Here is a 21,207-nt window from a genome sequence, read left to right as displayed (position 1 = left end):
TTATAATAATTTAAATTTAATTCACTTATTTATTAATTTTTTAATTGTTGAGGTGATGATAATAAATTTAATTTAATTTAACTCAATTATTTTTTATCGTTGATGTGATGATAACAGTTTAAATTTAATTCACTCAAATATTAATTATTATTATTATTTATCGTTGATGTGTTGATAACAGTTTAAATTTAATTCACTTAAATATTAATTATTATTTTTATAGTTGATGTGAAAATAATAATTTAAATTTAATTCAATTAAATATTAATTGTTTTTTTTATCATTCACGTGATGATAATAATAATAGGAGACAAAAACATGATTTTATTATCTGTTTTTTCTTATTAATTTTAAATAGCATATTCATATTTAGTAATTTTTGGACTTTCTGGTGCCGGAATCTGATGGAAAAAATTGAAGTGAAATCTTGATTTGTGTTATTTAAACTGATTTTTTTATTTTATATATAGATTCAGCACACTGAAAAACTTGTAAGACCCCTGCATTGTTCAGGAGTTACCTATCAAAATTGTGATTTCAATAAATTCTTGCCAGATTTTAGAGAAATTAAACCAAAAACCTTTTAAAAATCACACCAAAAATAAGAAACTTTTTATTGTAATAAAAAATTAAATTACACATCGACATGAACAAAAACAAAAACGAGTGGCTCGAAATATAAGTCCTTTAATTAAAAATATATCTTTATAAAGAATTGCACATCAATGTTCATCGTAAAAAATTGCACATCCATGTTCATCGTAAAAGATTTTATTTATTAAAAATAAAAAGAATACAAATTTAATTAAAAATATATCTTTATAAAGAATTGCACATCAATGTTCATCGTAAAAGATTTATTTATTAAAAATAAAAAGAATACAAATTTCAAATCTCTTTAAAGAAATACGTGCATAAGACGGACGTAGAGACATCCATGGATAAAGATGGTTTCATGGTAGTTTTTTTTTTTTTCAGAAAGAAAAAGCTTCATGATTTATATTAAGAGCATATAAAAGTCCAGAGCATAAGGCCTTTGATGCATAATATACAGAGACCTGTTACTGTCATGGAATCAGCACCGCATGAATCTCTGAGATAGAACAAAAATATTGAGCGCATGGCACTACTGAATCTTCAGAAGGAAGGAACCATCAAGATCAAGATATTAAGAGTCTACGAATAAAAGTTCTTTTCCAGCAAACTTTTATTTTACTTCCCAAACAAAAAAAATAAACGTACAAATTTTTTTAAATAGATCCGTGAATGAGATGAATTTACAGTAAAGTCAGAATGGATCCATTTTATGCCCCGAATTAACATGAGCTGAGAAAGATCAAAAGTTTTCACGTAAAAAAAATTCTAAAATATAAAATATAATGTGTTATTTTTCATTATTTAAATTTTATTTTTAAATGCTAAATAAAATTTGTGAGAGATTTTTTGGCGAAAATCACATGAAATACCGTTTGTCGACGTGTTTCGAACCAACCAGTGTGGTTCATCGTCAGGACAAGTTGTCCTGACGATGAACCACACTGGTTGGTTCGAAACACGTCAACAAACGGTATTTCATGTGATTTTCGCCGAAAAATCTCTCACAAACTTGATATGAATCACAAAAGCCTCAACTCTTTAAATGCTAAATAAAATATATATAAAACTAAAGAAAAAATTTAATCATAAAAAATTAAAAAAAAATTCTATTAATATCAACATAAACTAGTTAACATAGATTTTCAAATAATTTATTTAAATCTCTGGTTGAAATATTTTTTAAAAGTATAAGATTTAATTGTTTAATTCACACATTTTTTATTTCTAATTACTTTAAAGCATATTTTTTTAAAGCATATTTTTTTATTTTAATTATATGACAACATTATTTTTCTTTTCAAAAATAATTTTTATTTTTATTCTCTACAGGAAACAGACAAACTTATAAAAAAATCTTGGAAAACACAACTAGATGACTTGTCTGTGATTGACTCGGATATGGAAACCATTAAACTTCATATAATCATGGTTCATCCCTTGACAATCAATCACAACATGTCCCTTTTCCGCATGGATCATATAAGCATTCAATTAGCCACATTCAGAGGAGAAAGATATCTGAAGATGCTTTATTTAATCACCACTGTGCAACTCTCAACCTTCGTTCTGCATCATGCTCTACGGAGGGTATATACCTCTGAATGATGTAGCTCGAAAATTAGTAAACATGGCAAGAGCATAATTCAATCCACTACCAAAACATCTAATTGGCGACATTTAAAAGGACAGGATATTTGAAGATACTTCTAATTAATCTCCACAAAGCAAACCCACAACCTTTGATAAGCATCATAACGCAGTGAGTTGATATTTCCCATGCAAGCTGTAGATCAGAACTTCGCTACTACACTATGTCCTCAAAAATAATTACAGGAAGGCTACTTTGAGACCTTGATATTTATTCTGCTCCACTGAAATTCCTAATAAGGGTGCAGCTCAAAATATTGTGAACCTGCTGTCCTTGTCTTCATAGGCCATTCAGACCTTGCTGTGTCTCGTGAGATTTCCTAATATATGCATGCAGTTCAAAATTTGCTATACCAGTGTCCAGATCATAATAGGTCCCAAACAGATTCTACCTCTTGGATTTGCTCCCTTAGCATCCAGTTGCATGAATGTCACATTGGTTTCGAAAGAGTCCTTCGAGACCATCTGGAATAGCTTTGCACATTATTAACTTGGCTCAAGCTTTCTTCGAAGTAAACTACAGACCATAAAAAGATAAAGAAGGGACCACAGAAAAAACAAAGTTTCATAAAGGAGAAAACATCTCAATTTTAGTGACGAATACGGTCTTCTTGAACTAGGTATCTAATATTATATGAACGTAATTCAACATAGGATTGCTATTACATGTAACACAAAAAAGAAAGAGACAATCCCCTTCCACCTCATTGCTGCTTCACTGCAGACAGATCTCAAAATCTAATAACTAGGAGAAGAAATAAACTTCCCAGTCCTAAAGTGACTCTGAAGATGTCTCATTGAATGATACCTTATGTTGTCTCATTGAATATCATTTCCTGTACACACAAAAACAGTAGATAAAATTAACATAGACTCTGGGGAATATGGTCATTACCCAAAAGTTCTATCATCTGAAATAACGCACAATAGGGACCAGTCATGATTTGTTTTACAACTACAGCAATGGAACTGCTTATGATTGACCAAGCAATTACCAAAACAAATATGCACCACAATATACACAGTACAAGATAGTGACAAGAATATTTAAGGTTGCAGCATAATAGGTTGATGCACTATATAGCAAGGCAATCAAATGCAGTTAGCTTTTCATGTTCACAAAAGGAGATCTGGTTTAAAAGCCACATAGAAGAAACAAAAAGCTAATGGAAACAAAGATGATGGCCATCACAAAATAGCCCTTGTTACATTCAAGCCTTAACATCAAACTAAAGGCATATGATGCAAGCAGAACACATCTACTCTTACTGAGAATATGAAAGAGCAAAACCTGATCGCAAATGGGACATGTGTCACTTCTCTCCATCCACTCAAGGATACACGCAAGATGAAAATGATGATCACATTTCGTAACTATTTTGGGGTTCTCTTCATCATATTCTGCCAAAAAGACACATCATCAAATCTTTGATAGTAGAATAATATTAAGATACTTTAAAAAACCTGCTGCTAAATGATGACTTAATTTCTCACATGCTGATGTCCATAGCAAAAAGACAATGGGTAAAAATTATTGACGCAAAATCCAAAGAAACAACTTGCATAAATGATGGCTGGCAAAATGGGAAACAATTCAACCTGAACAGAGTTAACGTGTACAAGGGTTATTACTTGAAGTTAAACTTAGTGTCAGTACGTCTCATCGTCATGACAAGGAGAAAAAACAATGTCCCCAAATTATCAAAAGAGGTCAGCGGACCTCAGAAATAGGAGCAAGGGCAACAGCACTAAAACAAATATTTTAAAGTATCTCCGCCACCAAAGAAAACCCAGGAGGAAAGAGATTCACAATGATAAGTTAAACCCTAAAAGGTTACATAACACCAATGTCACATGATTCGGGTTCAAGTTTGGGTTTGGAAATGATTAGGTTCGGTTTGAATTCGAATTTTTTTATGAGGTTCACCATCAGGTTAGTCTAAGAAATCAGCATCAGTAAACATAAAAAATGCTATTACAGACATGGAAACTACAAAGATGAATTACAAGCTTGAGTTGTGACATAAAGTTATGAGTTTTGATCTATGGACTTTGTCAATGGCTATGAGGTTCAATGAGGTTCACCGAACCTCAAAATTTTTTAAAGGTTCACCAAAATTCGAACCTCAATGTTAAAGTTCAACGAACCTAGTGACATAGCATAATACCAACTGTAAAAATACAATCCTATATACAACAAAGTGAAATGGGCTACTCACGCAGAAAAGTGACCAAGCAAGAAAGAAAAACCAGTAATCCTCATCATCAGAGAGTCGGTAGTGCTTTCAAGTTTCAGGTGCAGTACAATCATCAATATTAAATCTTAGGGTGTCATTTAGAGAGTGACCCAAACTGAGGGGAGCGAAGCGAGCTATATATAAAGGCATCAGAGAAGATAAGAAGCTCCCTTAATATCCATAGCCTGATACTCCTCAAAGTAAGAAATTAGTGATGCTGTCCAGGAAACGAGCCCCAGATTAGAAGCAGGTAGTGACTGCTAACACACAATCTCAACCATTAAATCTTACAATGCAGGACAGTCCCAAAACAGTTCAGGTAACACAATGTATAAAATTCTAATTAGTCTAGTTTTGTTTTCACCAATATCAGCAAAAATCAGAGGCACCCACCATCCCCTCACCAGATAAATCATAAAACACATTGGCAGATAAAACTAAGAGCTCAAAGAAAACTCTGTAATGCCTGACACTTCATGTTTATTGCCGCTCCAAGAAACAAAGCTAAGCGTCATTGGTCAAAATAATGGAAGACGACAAATAAAACCTTGGAATATTTGGAAAGACAACAATACCTTTCTTGGATCTCAATAATAAATTGGGCACCTAAAAATTAAAAGCTTCTCAGTCAACACATCCTGAAAAGATAGCATACAAACGCTGTCCTCTTGAGGTATATATGGTGATATAAACTTACGTTTTGACTAGTATGAAATTGAACACACTCTGAACTAACCTAAGACCATGTGACCAGTGTTGTCACAGATAGTATAGACAAATGACAGCATCTAAAATCTACAGTAAGTTTTATGTGTAAAAGGCCAACTTGGGACTGGAAAGTTAAGAAGGGGTGATCCAGATCATCTGAATGAACTGCATATGAATAATAAATATCCACCATAATCACATTATTATTTCTCATTTTGGCACAAGGAGGTGAGAAGCAGCAATAACTATCGGGAGCCTGAACTATGAAAATGTACACAAACTATAGAAGCATGGAGACCTGAAGGTACCAATCTGTTCTCAGGCCAATCAGACCCAAAGAATGGAGAAAAACAAGCTCCTTATAGGACCAATGACCCATGTCCAAAAGCATGATCACCCAAAGAGCAAAGAGACTGAATATCCAGGCAAGAAATAAGCCTGAAGATGCTCTCGGGCCATAGAAGGTGGGCTTCACATTCAGTCTGGACACTAAGCTAAGGTAGGTTCCACTTGCAGCATATAAGACATTGAAGCATATGATAGTCTGTACATTCTTAATGTAGACCTACTCAGGTTGACAAAGATTGGGCCTCCAAACCTCTGGACCAGAGAGTCATGAATTTAAGGATATTATCTTACACGAGATATCCTAAAAGTTGAGCTGGAAACACTGCTGCTCAAGCACAGCTACTGAGGCATACATACTCTATACAAAGGTGAAATTGCTAAAAAAACTTCAAAATGACCAGAGAAACCTTAACTTGGAAATGGACCAGAGATCTGGACTCCCATTGTTGATTTTTCATAGCATCTTCTAACTGATAATTACTTATGATTTCTTACGTCAATATTTCCTTGCATTCAAATTCATCATAAAGCAATTACATGGAAGATATTCAACAGTAGTACAAAATTGACAGTAGGATCATAAAGAGACAGCCAAACAAGAAACACAAGTATTTACTGTGGGAAAACCCACTTGGGGGTAAAACCCAGCAACATTTTCCTTAGAGAAATTATTCAAGTCAACAGAGATACATCTAAGTCAAATTGACAGCCCTGGTCACACCTGTTCAAACTGCCCACTAGACAAGTCAATCTGCTGCCCAACAAATTCGGCCTAGTCTGCTCTGGTAGGGCTGAATTTCAGCCTTCTTCACCCAGGAAAACTCGGTTCTGCTGCCCAGATAAGCCCAGAAACTCTGCCACAGATTCGTTCCTTTTCTGCCTCAGATTTGTCCTTTCTCTCCTCCTCAGATTCATCCTATGCTCTGTCTCAGATCCGCCCTATCTTTCTGCCTCAGGTGATCCGAATTGCTTGCTTCAGGAGGATGAAACCTTTATATAGTCTTCTAGTGAACCAAATGGGTTTGACCATAGGGGCAAGCCAACCTGACTTCTTGGAGGGCTGACTTTAAGTTTTGAAGCCAAAAATTCAATCTTAGAAATTCCTATGTTGCACTGGTTCCCGAACCCGTGGGTGGTTCTCAAACCCGTCCAGGGTTCTCGTCCCCAAGTACTGGATTCGGGTATGGGTGCTTTTGAGAAGAACCCATAAGAATTGGGTTCTCCGTTAAAAAAAATTGGGTTCTTTTGTCTTGACAGGTACGGAGAACTCTGATGATGAGTACTTGGAACCCCAAAATCAGGTTCTTTAGGGTTCTTTAGGGTTCTTTGGGGTTCATTTTAGTTTTTATTTTTAAATTTGTAATTAATTTAATGGTCTTCCCCTAATATTCTAGATAGCTAGTTCTTCATCTTGCGAGAGGAATTGGAGTACTTATGCCTTTATCCATTCAGTAAAGAGAAATAGGTTGGTCTCAAAGAAGGCAAATAAATTAGTGTACATTCACAGCACACTTTGTCTCATATCTCGAAAAGACCCTGGGTACAAGGAGGGTCCTTTCAAAATATGGGACCAATACACAGATGATGCTATGTGTGTGGACAAGGAGATACAACCAGATGGCCTTATTGAGCTACCTCCATTTGCTATGGATGAGCATGAACCTCAAGATGAGAGTCATTCCTACTTGGAGAGCATGCTAACTAAAGATCTGAGTGATGTTGATGACATGGCTTTTGTAGGAATTTACAGGGTAAGTTCCCTAGAAAGAATACCAAAAGGACACCGCTCACAACCAGATCACAGATCAATACACCAGTATTTTTGACGTGGTTAAAACCCTCAAAGAGGGAAACAGTCCACGGTCTGTCCCAACGTGGGTACTACAGGCAATTTATTAATCAAAGAATGAAAATTTACATAAGCTTATCTCATGCACGGATTACCCGAACAATGACCCTCCATGCGCTTTAAATAGAACTCATGGACCAATCGGGTGTCAAGCCACGGATCAAGTGTCGGTAATACCGAGGTGAGAGTGAACCGTCGGATCACTACATATCGTGACCGTCGGATTGTAAGTTACAAAATGTACAACGGTAAAGAAAGACACTTTACCTAACTCTATACCTAACTCTATACTAGACCAAGTTGAACTTAACTATATCCTATGTGTCGGAATATCCTAACATCCCCCTTAAGAACAACTTGGGATAGGATTGAAGGATTTACAAATATGACACAATAGGAGAAGGAAGGAGGCACTAGAGCCTATCCCCCCTTAGTGACAACTTCCTGAACTCCAAGCATATATCGAAGTTTAGTGAACTTCGCCTCTGTGAGAGCCTTTGTGAAAATGTCTGCAACCTGATCATCTGTTGAACAATATTGCATTTCAAGAACATGGTCATGAATGAGCTTTCTGATGAAGTGCATGTGTAGTTCAATGTGTTTGTTGCGCTGATGCTGGACTGGATCTTTGCATAGCTGAATGGCACTTTGATTATCACACCAAAGTGTGGTAGGATGCTGCTACTCAAAGCCAAACTCTGATAGGATCTGACGAAGCCACAAGGCTTCCTTACTAGCTTCCACGGCACCACGATACTCTGCTTCTGCTGACGAAAGAGAAATGGCAGCCTGTTTCTTGCAAGCCCATGTAATAGGTCCTGAACCAAGAGTGAAGACATAACCGGCAGTAGACTTCCGATCATCAGGGTCACCAGCCCAATCAGAATCAGTGAAACCAACTAATAGAGGAGCTGCTTTGGCACTGTAATGAATCCCAAACTGTATTGTACCTCGAACATAACGAAGTATTCTTTTGGCTGCTTTCCAATGGCTTTCACGGGGGTTTTGCATAAAACGAGCAACAAGGCCAACAGCAAAGGAAAGATCAGGACGAGTATGGGTTAAATACAAGAGTTTTCCTACAAGTTGACGGTATAATGTAGCATCAACTTCAGGAGAAGTACAAAAGACTGAAAGTTTGACTCCAAACTGAAAGGGAGAAGGGGCTGGCTTACAGTCTTCCATGTGAAAATGACGAAGAATATCACAAGCATACTTGGACTGGGAAAGGGAAATACCCTCCTTGGATTGCAAGACTTGAAGACCGAGAAAATAGTGTAAGTGTCCTAAGTCTGTCATTTCAAATTTCTTTTTAAGGCTGGACTTCACATGGTTGATAAGGTTGGGATCACTACCAGTAAGGATAAGATCATCAACATAAAGAACAAGGATGATAAGAGAGGTGCCCACTTTCTTGGTGTAGACAGTATTGTCAGAATGACACCTAGAAAAGCCAGATTCTAAAAGAAAGCTATCCATTTTGGCATACCAAGCCCGAGGAGCTTGCTTGAGACCATAAAGGGATTTCTTAAGTCGACAAACAAGGCTGGAGTCTGTTTGGATGAAGCCAATGGGTTGTTCCATATAGATTTCTTCATGCAAGTCCCCATGCAAGAAGGCAGATTTAACATCCATCTGATGGACTTCCCATTTTAAAGAGGCAGCAAGGGAAAGAACAAGGCGGATAGAGTTCATTTTGGCAACAGGGGAGAAGGTTTCAGTGTAGTCAATGCCTTCAACCTGTGAAAAACCCTTAGCAACAAGACGAGCTTTATGTTTATCAACTTTCCCATCTGGTCCATACTTGGTTCTGTAAACCCATTTACATCTAACAAGTTTGCGTCCCTTTGGTAGAGGAACAAGATCCCATGTATCATTTGTCATCAATGAATGATATTCTTCATTCATAGCTGCTTCCCAATGTGGATGGCCTGAAGCTTCTGCAAAAGTGTCAGGATCATGATTTACTGGAGCTTGAGCCAGTAAAGAAGAGGCTCTTTCAAACTGAGAACGTGTACGTCGCTGATCTGTAGGATCACCGGCAAGATCACCTGCTGCATCCCGAGTAGCACGGACCCATCTTGGAAGTTGAGGATCCTGAGAAGGTGGGGGAGGATTATCATCCTCGCTTTCATCATCTGAAGAAGAAATGTTTTCAAAAGTAGAAGAGATAGGAAGAGGTGGCACATCCGCCGGACTAGGCTCGCAGGCCGATTTATTTTCATCAAATTTTACATCTCTTCTAATGATAACATTTTTGGACTTAAATGGAATAAGTCTATAACCTTTTACATCTTCAGAATATCCAACAAAAGTACATTTCTCACTCTTAGGTTCTAAAGCTTTATGCTTTTCATCTGGAATATGGGCCCATGCTTCACTTCCAAACACACGAAAGTGACTTACATCTGGTTTAATGGAACTCCAAGCTTCTTCTGGAGTGATATTCTCTAGAACCTTAGTAGGAGTGCGATTGATTATATAATTTGCACAATTAATTGCTTCGGCCCAAAAACTAAGACTGAGTCCTTTAGATTGCAGCATACAATTAGCCATTTCCTTTAAGGTGCGATTTTTCCTTTCAGCTACACCATTTTGTTGTGGAGTGTATGGAACAGTATGTTGCATTTGAATTCCATTTTCGGTGCAAAAGTTGATGAATGTGTTTTTAACATATTCTCCACCATTATCAGTTCTTAGCTTAAGAATTTGATGTCCAGATTGTTTTTCAACAAAGGCTTTGAAGGCCAAAAATGTGTTAAATACTTCGCTCTTGAGTTTTAAGAAGTATACCCAAGTGCGTCTGGAGAAATCATCAATGAAAGTTAAGAAGTACTTGCAGCCAGAGAATGAAGCAACAGGAAGAGGACCACATAAATCACTGTGCACAAGCTGTAAAGGGGCTGAGGCGTGCCAAGAGGCACGTTTGTCAAAACTGTCCCGATGATGTTTTCCGAGTACACATCCGGAACAAACACCATCTCTGCAAGATACCATAGGAAGACCTGTCACCATATTTTCTTTACATAGATGCTGAAGGGAGCGATAGTTTAAGTGACCAAATCGCTCATGCCAAAGTTTGCTCACTTCATCATTATGAGCAACAAATACTGAGGGAAGATTTGATGACCCAAAGTTGTGAAACTTATACAACCTTGTGGAATCATCAGCAAGACCAGTAGCTAGAATCTGTTTAGGATCTTTTAGATCCTTGATTACAACATCATGAGGTGAAAATTCAACAATTTTACCTTCACCTGAATGAGTTATCTGATAGACAGATAGAAGGTTGCAGGATAAGGTTGGAACACATAATACATCATTAAACTGACCATTGTCTAGATGAACAGTTCCAGTCCCTACAACATTAAGAGATCTATCATCACCAACATATATATTTTTGGTGTTACAATCATTTAAAGAAGAAAACATGGCTTGGTTTTTGGCCATGTGATAAGAGGCTCCAGAATCAATGAGCCACTCATGAGAATGAGAAGAAGAAGAAGATACATTTAATGCATAACCAGACTGAGATGATTGACAACGACATGCAGAAAGTGCCATTCCGGAAGTTGAAGTTGAAGTAGGCTCCACATGGATGTTATGTTTCTTCATTGCGGCTTCCAAGGCTTCCATCTTCTTAAAGCATTTAGATTCTAAGTGGCCATCTCGATTACAAAAGTTACAATGTCTATCAGTCTTCTTCCATTTGTTTTTATTGGTCTTATCATTTTGCTGAAATGATCTTTCATTTTGAGGCTGAGTTGGTTTAGGACCATTCTTTTGAGGATATGACTTCTTAGGATTCTTTGAATTTGGTTGCTGCTGGGCGGCTAACGCTTTCGTGGAAGAGTTTCCAAGATTAAGAAGACCAAGGTGTAAGAGTTTTTCTTGTTCTCTTATTAAGGAATCACAAAAGGAGTCAAAGGAAGGGGCCTTGTAGTCTTTTCTTTGACAAATGAAAGCTTCCCTTGTAGAATGGAAAGTGGAAACAAATACAGAGTAGGCTGGTCCCAACTTAGTAAGGATGGAATAAATAAGGTTACCATCTTCTTTCTTAACTTTAACACCTTCCAAGAGATATCTAAGGGTCTTGAATTTGGACAAGAAATCTTCAATGCAAGAAAAATTATTAGGATCCAAAGTAAGCAACTCATTTTCAAGTTGATGGGCTCTAATTTCATTTTTAATCCCAAAAACTTTAGCGAGTTTTTCTAATGCTTCATGAGGAGTTTCAAGTTCTGCAATGTGGAATCTAAGATCAGGAGAAATAGACATCCCTATCAAACCACGTGCTTGATCTTGTCTATTTTCCCATTTTGCAGCTTTGTCTTCATCTTTTGGTTTCTTCTCTTGGTCTGTGGCTATTCTGAAGAGACCTTTACTTCTAAGTAAATCTTCCATGTAGGCTACCCATTGGAAGTAGTTAGTGCTGTCAAGAATGACTTGGCATGGACTTTCCATTTTTTAAAAAACTGAAGCTGAAGATGCTGAAAGTAAGTGTTCCAATGGATAGATCTCGAAAAAATAGGCGGTTTTAAAATAAACGGCTCTGAAAAAGGCTTCCGGATGAAGAAGTTATGGCTTTTTGAAAAAAAAAATTGTTGATGTTGCCGGCAAAGTGCGCGAATGTGCGGGAATGAAAAAATCCGCCCCCACAAAATGGAGACTTGAACCCAAGACCTCTACTCTCTAAAAATAGCTTTGAACCAATTGATCTATACAAAAAATTTGAGAGAGAGAGAGAGAGAGGGGGGGGGGGGCCTTGGTTTGCGTGCTTGCCTTGAGAAAGCTCTTTTTCCCTACAAAACACAAAACACAAAACCCAACACGAATATGCAAAGAAAAACGAACCTTGCGGCTCGAAGTTAGCTTTAGCCAAAAAACTAGAAATTTTAAAAAAAAATCTCAAAGTTAGCTTTAGCCGAAAAACTAAATATTTTTCTCAATGTTTCTGATTTTCCGAGATCACACTAAGGTGCAGGGAAAAGAGCATACGCATGAGAAAAATCCTTCCTTTCTGTTTCTGATTTGCCCAGATCGCACAGAGTCGCAGGGCAAAGAGCATACGCAGAAATGAAAGGTATAGATCCGATTAAAAAAAAGGCTAAATAAACCGAAACCGAAATAAGCAGAGAGAAAATAACAGTGAACTGCAAAAAACATTGTATACCTCCCGATCTGAAAAATGACGCAGCTAGGGCTACCGGAAACCTTTTCACGTGAAACGAAAGGGGTTCCTCACTAGAACAGATGCTCCGAACGCAACAGAGCAGTCCTCTCGGCCCGAAAGCAGTCAGAAACAGCAGATCTAGGAAACGACAGCCGCATGCAGTTCTACCGGCTTCAGATTTGGATCACCAACGGACGCGGCCCTCAAATAGCTCTGATACCATGTAGGAATTTACAAGGTAAGTTCCTCAGAAAGAATACCAAAAGGACACCGCTCACAACCAGATCACAGATCAATACACCAGTATTTTTGACGTGGTTAAAACCCTCAAAGAGGGAAACAGTCCACGGCCTGTCCCAACGTGGGTACTACAGGCAATTTATTAATCAAAGAATGAAAATTTACATAAGCTTCTCTCATGCACGGATTACCCGAACAATGACCCTCCATGCGCTTTAAATAGAACTCATGGACCAATCGGGTGTCAAGCCACGGATCAAGTGTCGGTAATACCGAGGTGAGACTGAACCGTCGGATCACTACATATCGTGACCGTCGGATTGTAAGTTACAAAATGTACAACGGTAAAGAAAGACACTTTACCTAACTCTATACCTAACTCTATACTAGACCAAGTTGAACTTAACTATATCCTATGTGTCGGAATATCCTAACAACTTTAGGAAGCCATTGTTCACTATTAGCTATTTCTACTTTAGTATTTTAAAATTTCCTAGTTTTTGTTTGGAGATGCCTTAAGGCAAATTTTGAATGTTCAATGATGTGCATGTTTAAATATTTGAAGTTTAAAACATAAATATTTTAGTTTTCTTGTTTAAAGTTGAAAATTATACAAATTCATATATATTATAGTTTATAAAATATAATATTTATATATTATATATATAAATTATAATATACCCCCGATAAACCCATGCACCCTGTTTCAAAAAATGGCGTACCCGTCCCTGTCCCCATACCCATCCCCCAACCCACGTTTCCTAGCAACATAGAGAAATTCAAAATTTTCTCTTTTGAATCCGACATGAAGAACATGTCTTATATTAATCGTTACATGTATTTCAAGGACTAAAATGACATGAAGAACATGTCTTACATAATTCAAGGGCTAAATTATTAATTATGAAGGCCAGCCATAGCTACAAAATTCAACATTCCCTTTAGCTAGGGAGGTATTAATAATGACTATCTAGATGTTCTCTTGTTGACAAATTTCTCTAAGAAACAGTTATAACAATTCATCATCAGTATCAGCATTATTTAATTACGTGGTCAGTAACTCTGACTCATGGTAAATCAACAACAACAACTAGTTACTTTAATTTCAGTCAGTACCTCTAACCTATGGTGCACCATAATCCTGGTCGGTATTCCTAACACATGGTATATCATTAGCACCAACTAGTCACCATAATTTTGGTCCCTTTGACAAATGGTATATAGACTAGTCTTGGTTCACAATCATCTTGGTCAATATCTTTGACTAGTAGTGTATCCAAAGGCCTCAGTGTTCATGAGTAATTATAGGCATGATGCTAAATGTGCTCACTCAACCTATCTAGAGAGTTTGAGCCTGATGCTGAAAGGCACCCACTCAACTAAGTGATTTTGGGCCTCTGGGACCATTCTTCTTAATTCTTCAAACCATTCTCCATAATTCTGGTCAACACACTTGACACGGGGAGAATGTTTGTCCTGAATGAGCTAGCTATGTTGATATGTCAATCAAATACCTATGGAAAGCATCCTACATCAACATCATGCTCAACAAGTCATCACTTGGAGCAATTCACTAATTATCAAAGTCGTCACTTGGAACCTGGTAATCCCTATGACTTATGGTGAAACCATGGGCTATTACCATTCCAGCATGCTAATTGAATGGTAACTCTCCTTCCAATGTTAGAGGCACTCACTCGCCCACCTGGGGCGCACTCTAGGCCTTGATGTTCTCTGGGCCATTCTCCCTAGCCACATTTTGTGGCCCCTGATCAATATTTTGACCTATCTTTATTTTAACCTAGGGAGAATTTCCACCCCTTGATGCAACAACATCACCACTCCCTTTAATCAAGGAAGATATTCTCAATCACTCTAGCTTGTCCCTAAGTATATAAACTTCTCAAGATTGTGCCTGAAGTATACAAACTTCTCAAGCTTGCCCCTGAAGTGTATGAACTTATCAAGCTTGTTCTTGAAGTGTACAAACTTTGCCCTGGGGCAGAGGGTTTTTGTGAGCCTCACTACTCCCTTCCGTACCATGTCTCAGTACTTTATCTCAATGTGCTTCGACATGTTCTCATGGTCGTCTCTTGCACCTGATCAAACAATCTTGCGAGCAATTACTGAAGCCACACTGCTTCTCAACTCTCAAACTAGTTGCAATATATTTGACCTCTACAGTCTTGAGTGCGACAAATGTCTGCTTCCATTTTTTGCCAGAACCTTGGCAGCCTTCACTATGTAACCTTGGCAGCCTTCACTATGTAACCGCAATTCTAGTGTCAACTCTTGCATTGTGCTTGTCTATGTTACCATTTGTTGCATGTTAGATCTTGTAGATCCATTTGGGAGTCACCACTAACTTTCGTTTCGCACAAGCAAGGTATATTTCAAACTTGTGGATTTGTCTGCTCCCTCTAAGCTTGAATGTCATCTAGTACAATTTTTCTCAACATAAATCATGAATTTGGGAGTCCTCTTGTCATAATATTTGCTTCGTTCTTCCACTACTTCCATTTGTTGCCAGAACCTTGGCAGCCTTCACTATGTACCTGCAATCCTCACTAAGTGGCCATGGAAAAACGATTACAACCCAGCAAAAGAAACAAAGACAAGAGGCTAACTAATAGTAAAGCACCAACAACAATAATAATCAAGAAGAGAGATATAAAGTACTTATCTTTTGAGGATTATAGAGAAATGTCATCTCCCTCTTGATCTTGGCCTTCTTGCATGCATCTTATAAATTTATCAATCTTGTCCTAATCATAAGCATGATGTCATCCCTTCCTTGCATGAGTAGGGTTTCTTCTTTTAGCAGAAACATTAATCTAGGTCCAACTCTAGGGTTTTATCCACAAACCCTAGGTCCTTCTAGTCTGCTAAAGTTTACAAACCCTAGAACTTTCATTTACACCCTTTCTTCTCTAACAGCAGCTAGGATCAAGCAATGACGCCCTCAGACCTTAATATTAGCATATTTCTGCAATCCCCAACATCTTCAAAAACTTATCAATATTTCTGGTAAGTATGTTCAATAATGCCAGCATGGCCTTATCAAAGGCCTCAATTCCAAAGTATATATCAGAGACCTTTAACATTTCTCTCTTTTGCAGATGCAACATAGTTCCACTCTATCAAGCCACATGACTTTTGTCAAAGAGAAGGGCCACTTCAGGGAAGCCCTAAGTAATCATTGCTGGAACATCAAGTGTTTCAAAGAGGCCAGCATTTCTGATGGAAGACAACAATTGTTGTAATGTATAAATGAAGAACAATCGTCATACCATTCTTAAGTTTTAGCACAGACCGCATCTATGTACTCTAAGGTCATATCTTGAGATTGCATGTCAAATCACTGTACCACCCTCGGATTATGTATGTTCTCAAACGAGATTATGTATGTTCTGATCAATAGAGGAATTATCTTCCTAAATATGGTCTTATTTCTGAGATTTATGAATTTATATGACTTATGTCAATGATTGTAGTAAAGACAGCAGGTCCTTCAGGTTGTCGTCTTTGCTTTCTGCATTTCATTACTTCTCCAAGTCCCAACTTAATGTGCTATTAGTTCATAATTCAATCTTCAACCAGACTTTGACTCTTGTTCTCTTGAGTGAATATATGACCAGAATCTTCTGCATATGGAGCTTCAGTATGTTCCTTGATAGACTCATTACCTCATGCCAATAGATGTTATAGCTACCTCCATGTATCAAGAGATCCTCAAACTAGGAGCTGAAACGTAGATCTAACCAACTCACATGCTATTATGTATTCGAGACATCATTCTCAAAATAGCCTTTTTGGATCCATGAAAGGGAGTTGGTTAGATCTCATAAGCTATGTCAAATAGAGAGAATCAAGGGAGTTGCTCTACTAGCAGTCATCCTCCACATCATCATAAACCAACCCAAGTGTGAAAACAGCCCACATAAGCAAAGGTGCTCAGGCAACAAACCTCCAACCAAGTCAAAGTGGATCAAACTAGCTGTTAAGAGTGATAGGATCACCTGAAGCAACTTCTATCAAAGTTTTTGACTTCTGGAAGGCTAGAATCATCGTAAAAACCTGTAAATTACGAGCAAGTATCACTTCCGAGGCATCTCGGCTTTGTTTCCAAAGGTCTGAGGCCTCTGTGGTCATATTCGACCTCCTGCAACCAACTCTCTCGGCCTACCTGAGGCATTTCAGCATCTTTTTCTAGGTTGCTTGTCAAACATAGCTCTGATACCATGTTGATTTTTTATAAGGATCTTCTAACTAATAATTACTTCTTATGGTTTCTTACATTAATCTTTTCTTGCATTCAAATTCATCATAAAGCAATTACACAAGAGATTTTCGATAGTTGAACAAAATTGACAGTGGAATCATAAAGAGACAACCAAACAAGAAACACAAGCATTTACCCTGAGAAAAGCCACTTGGGGGAAAAACCCAGCAACCTTATCCTTAGAGAAATTATTCAAGTCAATAGAGATACATCCAAGTCAAACATAAAGTTAAATTGACACCCTGGTCACACGGGACACCTGGTCAAACTGCCCACTAGACAAGTCAATCTGCTGCCCAACAAATTTGTCCTAGTCTGCTCTAGTAGGGCCGAATTTCAGCCTTCTTCTTCACCCAGGAAAACTCAGTTCTACTGCTTAGATAAGCCCAGAAACTCTACCACAGATTCGTTCTCTCTGCCTCAGATTAGTCCTTTCTCTCTGCCTCATATTCATCCTATGCTCTATCTCTGATCTGCCCCATCTTTTTGCCTCAGGTGATCCGAATTGCTTGCTTGAGGAAGAAACATTTATATAGTCTTCTAGTGAACCAAATGAACCAAATGGGTGTGACCTGACTCCTTGGAGGACTGACTTAAATGTTTTGGAGCCAATAAATTAATCTTAGAAATTCAAAATTTACTCTCTTTCGAAGCCGACATCAAGAACATGTCTTATATTAATCATTATATGTATTTCAAGGGCTAAAATGACATGAAGAACATGTCTTACATAATTCAAGGGCTAAATTATTAATTATGAAGACTAACCATACTCATAGCTACAACATTCAACAAGTGTAGGGTGTGGTGATCTCAACACATTCTCCTTTGAAGAACTAGAGGTTGGAAAGAGACTGCTTGGTTGTATATAAATCCAAAAAGCTTTTTCACTAAGACTCGCAACTGTAGGGATGCTGACTGTGAAAACGTATGCAGTATAACTAAAAATCACAAAAACAAGCCAAAGAATCTACCTGCCATTGAATCGCCTCTAAATATGATGCTAGGAGGATCACATAATTAGTGAAAAGAAGCAATGAAATCACAACACAATGAACACAACCATTTGACTAGGTTGTATTTCTACATAACTATAACTCATCTATACCAGACCAAAAACGATGGGAGAGAGAGAGAGAGCGAGCATCCTTGCTTTAACCCCAGTGGTGCAATTGATTGTGTTTGATATTAGATAAACCCTAGGTTGGAACAAAAATGCCAAACAACAATCTCATAAAATCTGATGATAGCAGCAACCAAAATCTCAAGCACTCCAACGTCATGGAGTTATTCAAACAGAATGGAATCAAGTCAAAAGCTTTCTTGGAATCAATGAAATAGCAATAGACCTTGGTCAACTTCTATTTGGCTTGCTCTCAATGATGGCTTGTAGCACGAAAACATATTCCACTGTCTGATAATCCTTATAGAACCTGACTTCACCTTGAGATCTGATTTTTCTGTTTTCGAACAAGTCAGAGAGATGCATGTTCATGGTCACAGCAGAAAATTTGGCAAAGATATCCCCATCATAATGGTTTGTTAAACAAGATATCTTTGCCAAATTTTCTGCTGTGACCATGAACATGCATCTCTCTGACTTGTTCGAATATGTTTTGTGCTACAAGCCATCATTGAGAGCAAGCCAAATAGAAGTTGACCAAGGTCTATAGCTATTTCATTGATTCCAAGAAAGCTTTTGACTTGATTCCATTCTGTTTCAATAACTCCATGCTGTTGGAGTGCTTGAGATTTTGGTTGCTGCTATCATCAGATTTTATGAGATTGTTGTTTGGCATTTTTGTTCCAACCTAGGGCTTATCTAATTTCAAACATAATCAATTGCACCACTGGGGTTAAAGCAAGGATGCTCTCTCTCTCTCTCTCCCATCGTTTTTGGTCTAGTATAGATGAGTTATAGTTATTTAGAAATACTACCTAGTCAAATGGTTGTATTCATTGTGTTGTGATTTCATTGCTTCTTTTCACCAATTATGTGATCCTCCTAGCATCATATTTAGAGTCAATTCAATGGCAGGTAGATTCTTTGGCTTGTTTTTGTGATTTTTAGTTATACTGCATACATTTTCACAGTCAGCTTCCCTAATAGTTGTGAGCCTTAGTGAAAAAACTTTTTGGATTTATGTACAACCAAACAATCTCTTTCCAACCTCTAGTTCTTCAAAGGAGAATGCGTTGGAGGTGTGCGGTATGTGCTTTGTAACTGTTTTATTGTTTATGTATGTTTCCGGGTCTGGTGCCAGGGCAGGTGACATTTCCTGCATCTTAGCTTCTATATGATGACATGATGGAATCAACATTACATGACCTCATGAAGAATATGAGGTGATTGGCAACCATTGTTCCTAAGATAAAGGAACTATGTATCGAGATTTGGAGGAAGCAATATATGATGAAGAAGGGTTCGTAAAGATGTACCTATAGTTACTTGAGATAAGATAAGTAATCAACATCTGATAACAATTAAAAGGATTAGCTATGACACCTCCATGGAGAAGGTATGAAGACCCTGACATGTATGATGAAGAAGGAGAACCTTGATAGTAAATGTCTTGGAGATGGATTTGTAAATATGCAAGATGTCGATGTTTCAAAAGATGATATTATGACGAAGGGCTATCATAAAGAGGTAATTTTGATTTAACGATTCACTTTTGATTTTGAAAGCAAGCATTTAGTTGGGTTGGAACAGGGCTACCGAAAGAAGGTTGTAGAAATTCACCTACAACTAGTACACATAAACTTGGATGGAAAACACTAGACGAAACATGCCTTAGAAAGAGGTAGAAATATGAAGGATAGTTAGTGGATGACGAAGAAGGTCACTTCCCAATGAAAAGAAGATGGCATGACTAGTATTACATGGTTCAACAATATGAAGAGGAAAGGGAAAGTGATGTGGAAGATGGCCAAAACCCTACGAAAAAGTTGAAGTTCATCCATGACATGACGATGCAGAAAGGGGGAGCTCTACAAGTAACTGATAATACCATGATCTCCACCACAGAGCAGATAGTTATTGTTGAAAACAAGTTCCTAGTTAAGACGAAGCTTGGGTATATTCCTTTTATAGGAATGTGAAGATCCTCCCTAGTTGAGAGGGAGAGATAGACACATCATTCTTGTCTTCACAATATGAAGAATGAATGGAGGATTGGGTAAGCATCTGAGACCAATACCGATACTCTTTGAGGCTGAGGTAAGGCATCCAATAGGCAAGAGTAGTCAAGAGGAAATTCCTTAGAGGATGTGGAAATCCAAGACAGGAATGGTCCTGAAAGGACATACATTGTGAACATCCAGATGGGGTATGTGCCTTGAGAGACAATGATGAAGGTGTCTATAAATCATTGTCTCCCCAGCATTGTTCTCTAATCTAGTGGAGAGATAGAGTTGTTAGTCAAGGCCTTGCTATATCGCAATGTTGGTTAATATGATGAGATGCACCGATATAAAGCTAAATAGATAGCTTATGAGATGGCTTACCAATTCAACTCTTCTTATGAGCATTCTTCAGTATGAGAATATCCATGTACCGTGTATGTATTATGAACACCTCCCTAGTTAAGAGGGACTGTTGAAATATGTAACTAGGTTCGATCTTCATAATGTCTTATGTAGTCTTGATTTTATGTATTTGATGTAAAGAGAAAAGAAAAAAATATTATTATTATTTTTAGCATGGGTTTCATGCTCTAGGTCAAAATTTGTTTTAGGTGAAGCACCCATTGTGTGCTTCTAGGTTTTTGTCATAGAGACTAGAAGTCAAAGAGTCAATGTCATATGTACTAAATAGTCAAGACCTTATTGTGCATTTTGTATTATGTACGAAGAATTTATAATGAGTCAAAAGAGTCAAAAGTCTCCCTCCAAGACCAAGTCAGCCTACAAGAAGACAAGTCAGCCTACAAGGATGAAGTCAGCCTTATTAGGGTTGTTCTAGCTCCACGAAAATGTATATATACAATAGCATTCGACCTCATTAAGAGAGCATCCAAGTAGTTTGTTCAAGGACAAGAAAGAGACCTTAAAAGACAAGCAAAAAGGAGGAAAACCAAAGGAAGAAAGATAGAAGTTTAGAAGATTTTTTTTGGGCTACATCCTC

The 21,207-nt window shown here is 37.5% G+C and overlaps 1 protein-coding gene across 7 annotated transcripts in view; it reads right to left on the bottom strand.

Annotated features, from left to right (window-relative positions):
- Window positions 1-2,112: 2,112 nt before the first annotated feature.
- The window catches only part of LOC149156728 (uncharacterized), a 34,287-nt gene continuing 15,192 nt past the window's right edge, over window positions 2,113-21,207 (bottom strand). For 6 of the 7 annotated variants that reach the window (XM_089438475.1, XM_089438482.1, XM_089438477.1 and 3 more), the window contains 2 exons: window positions 3,536-3,645; window positions 2,113-3,080 (listed from right to left, as the gene is read on the bottom strand). In XM_089438475.1, the coding sequence (XP_089294601.1) occupies window positions 3,054-3,080; window positions 3,536-3,645 (137 nt within the window). In that variant the 3' untranslated portion in view covers window positions 2,113-3,053. The remainder of the gene's footprint in view (window positions 3,081-3,535; window positions 3,646-21,207) is intronic. The other variant, XM_089438479.1, reaches the window with a different exon arrangement.

Source organism: Pinus tabuliformis, chromosome 9, assembly GCF_031772625.1.
Source record: "Pinus tabuliformis cultivar Carrire ecotype Pingquan chromosome 9, CPIR1, whole genome shotgun sequence".
NCBI lineage: Eukaryota > Viridiplantae > Streptophyta > Pinopsida > Pinales > Pinaceae > Pinus > Pinus tabuliformis.
Note: the sequence above shows the minus strand (reverse complement) of the source record. Positions and strands in the feature narration are given on the sequence as shown.